At 28.6% G+C, this 3,150-nt stretch overlaps 1 protein-coding gene across 1 annotated transcript; it reads right to left on the bottom strand.

Annotated features, from left to right (window-relative positions):
* Window positions 1-246: 246 nt before the first annotated feature.
* Window positions 247-1,899, bottom strand: LOC115718870 (uncharacterized). Its single transcript, XM_061109042.1, has 3 exons — window positions 1,508-1,899; window positions 456-1,381; window positions 247-373 (listed from the first exon to the last, which is right to left on the bottom strand). Exons 1-2 carry the CDS (start codon window positions 1,568-1,570, stop codon window positions 974-976), a joined length of 471 nt encoding a protein of 156 aa, XP_060965025.1. The 5' UTR covers window positions 1,571-1,899; the 3' UTR covers window positions 247-373; window positions 456-973.
* Between the last annotated feature and the right edge of the window lie 1,251 nt (window positions 1,900-3,150).

Here is a 3,150-nt window from a genome sequence, read left to right on the forward strand (position 1 = left end):
TGAACTAACATCCCTACAAACTTGACCCATGTAGAAATTAAAAAGACAACTTGTTGTAGTGCATTTCAAAAATGAAGGGTGTCATCTATGGTATAATGCTTTCTTTCGCAAATAATACAAAGATGTATCAAGATGCTGAAAAAGGAAAAAAATAGTAAACAACAAGATTTGAATATAACCCATCGATTTAGAAAGATAAAACAATTATAAATAACACTTACTTCATCTGATAAAAGACCTTTTAGCATCATATATATCGAAGAACCACCTCTTCCTTTTAACACGTGTTGTACCCAATTTGAACTTCTTCCCACTTTGAAAAATGATAATGTCATTTTTTCCAACAAATGGAGGAGAAGATGGAGAATTCTTGCTAAAAAGAAAATAATTCCAATTAGTTTTTAAAAAAAATGAACTAAAATTATATACATATAATAAATACGCAAACAATTTACCGTTTCATGTTCATGCCTTTTGAATACCACTCCAAGAAAGCATCAGCTACTTCCTTTTAAGGCATAGCTTCAAAATCACTATCAAATGGAAAGTTGCCTGAGAAACAATTTATCTTCTTTCTTGGTGTCAAAAATGTTGGAGAAATATCAACATAATTTGGATGGGAGTCGATTGGAGGATCACGATTGTGATGTATATCATTTCCTTGATTACAGTTGTTTCAACAAGTGTTGAAAATGAATGTGATGAAGCAATAATTGTTGGTGGAATTTCTGCACTTGAAGAATGATAGACGGAAGTCATATCCTCCTTGCTCGCTACCAAAAAATACGACTTTTGTACTTTTTTATCTTCATTAGATTTTTTTCTCTTGGGAATTTTCGGTCGCTTTTGATAAAAGTATTTATTGTCATCCTACATAGGTAAAATTTATGTTAGTCATATATCATTAAAAAGAAAATAGAAAAAAAATTGAAAACACATAAAAGATGCATAAAGGTAAATGAAAATTAATAGTTTATACTTGTATGACAACTTTTAAAATTGATGGAGAAGGAGCAACACAATCTGGACTGCTAAGAACGATTCTCCCAGATTTTAAATCATTGATGCACTCCTCCAAGTCCATTTGTGCAGCCAATTTTTTCTCTTCCACTTTAGTTCTTTCTATGTCCTTCTCTCGTTGATTACACAATGCTCGGAGAAGATCTTCGACACGTTTGGCATCATCTTTCATTCCAATGAGATCATTAATATTTTCACGAATCTCATCTAATTTTTTTTCAAGAATAGAAATTTCTTTCCTACGCTCAATATACTCTATCTTGTTCTCAGAAAGCTCCTTCCTATTCTCAGAAAGCTCCTTTCTATTCTCAGAAAGCTCTTTTCTATTATCAGCGACTTCCTTTATATTCTCAGTAATTTCCTATTAAAGATATAAGAGGGAAGATAAATATATAAAAATGTTAAAATATTTATGAAGAAAACAATAAATAAACAAGAAAAACAAAATTGAAGATCAAATTTAATGTTCAGACAAATTAAAACACACCTTATAAAAAACACCTTTTTCATTGGTACTAAATGTTGTATTTTTAGCAGCACCCTTTGGCATAACCTACTAAATTTTTATTAGAGACAAAGAAAATCCTATAAAATTTAGTTGCACAATTTTTGATAAGGTGTCCAATTTTATTACCTTGGAAAAAGTAGTCCCTTTTGATAAGGTGCTGATGATTTCCTTTTTTTGTACTTCGTGCTATACTTTCTCGCCATACCCTGCACTTGAATGACAAATACAACCATGTCACAAAAAATTATATTTCATGTAAGTTTCGTAAGTAGTGAAGTGTACTATAACTTCATATGGCAAACAATCCATCTAATAACCACAAAAACTCAACAAAAATAATATTACTTCTACACATGAAAAAGTCTTAAAATTCAAAATTAATGTTTCAATTTTGGCTGACTGGCCTAAAGGTCAGAAAGTTTCAATTTTTTCAATTGTTGTTGAAATAGTTCATATTATTTGTTCCTATGTCATTGTTTGTATCTAGCTAGTTTTTCAATTGTTGTTTACCTAAAGAAACATGTTTTTTTTTTACTTTATTTTAAGGCACGTTGCTTACCTAATTTGATGACTTTTTAGGTAAACACAATTCCTTAAAAAGAAAAGGCAAACAACATGCCTTAATTTAGGCAAACAACGTGTCTAAATAACGCATGTCGTTTACCGTACTTTAGGCACGTTGTTTATCTAATAAGGCATGTCGTTGACCTTATTTTAAGGTAGTAATCATTGTTTATCTTATTTAAGGCATGTTGTTACCTTATCTTAAGCATGTTATTTACCTAAATTAACACAAGTTGTTTACCATTCCATTTCTGCTCATATAACTGAATGCATTTCCATTCTCCTATTTAGGATGTTATTTTGAGCATGTTATTTTAAGGTAAAAATCATTGTGTATATATATGTATATGTTCAGGTATGAAATTTAGTCCAAATTACTACATGGCTAGGTTATACTTTGTTCTTTACAATTTTCCTCATAAAGATATTTATATTTACTAGGTAGAATCTACATGCAATGCACGTTATATTTGTGTGCTATAGTTAAAATTTAAATTAATATATTCATCGAATTGAAAATTTTAGATCAATATATTGAAGTTGATTTGAATTTTGAATTTAAAGAAGAAAAAAAATTAATTCATTCTAAATTAGAAGTTTAGTATAAAGATAGTAATTATATTTTCTATTACAATTTAGACAAACAAATTAGGCAATTAATTTTGAGTTTTCCTTGCCAATTAGTGATAAAGTTCATGTGAAACTAATATATAGAATTAGACATTACTTCACTTGTTCTGACTACATATTAAGTTCTCCCAAACACACAACAAATTTGTACATTAATGACTCATCTTATCCAATTATGTAAGTATAAAGATGCTCAATTCCTGTATATATATTCCTATTGTATTGGACAAAAATAGAAATTGGCAATAGTAAATACATATATAGTATATCGAGCAAAAGTATTCTAAAATAGTTATATTATATATATTACTTAAAATTTAACGAAATTTTTGTACGTATAAATTGAAAGATTCATCCCCTAATTAACAACAAGACCAAATTTAAAACAAATTTACTTTTCTTTTTTTTTTTTGGTTCTCAATAGCATA

The sequence above is a fragment of the Cannabis sativa genome, chromosome 2 (assembly GCF_029168945.1).
Source record: "Cannabis sativa cultivar Pink pepper isolate KNU-18-1 chromosome 2, ASM2916894v1, whole genome shotgun sequence".
Lineage (NCBI taxonomy): Eukaryota > Viridiplantae > Streptophyta > Magnoliopsida > Rosales > Cannabaceae > Cannabis > Cannabis sativa.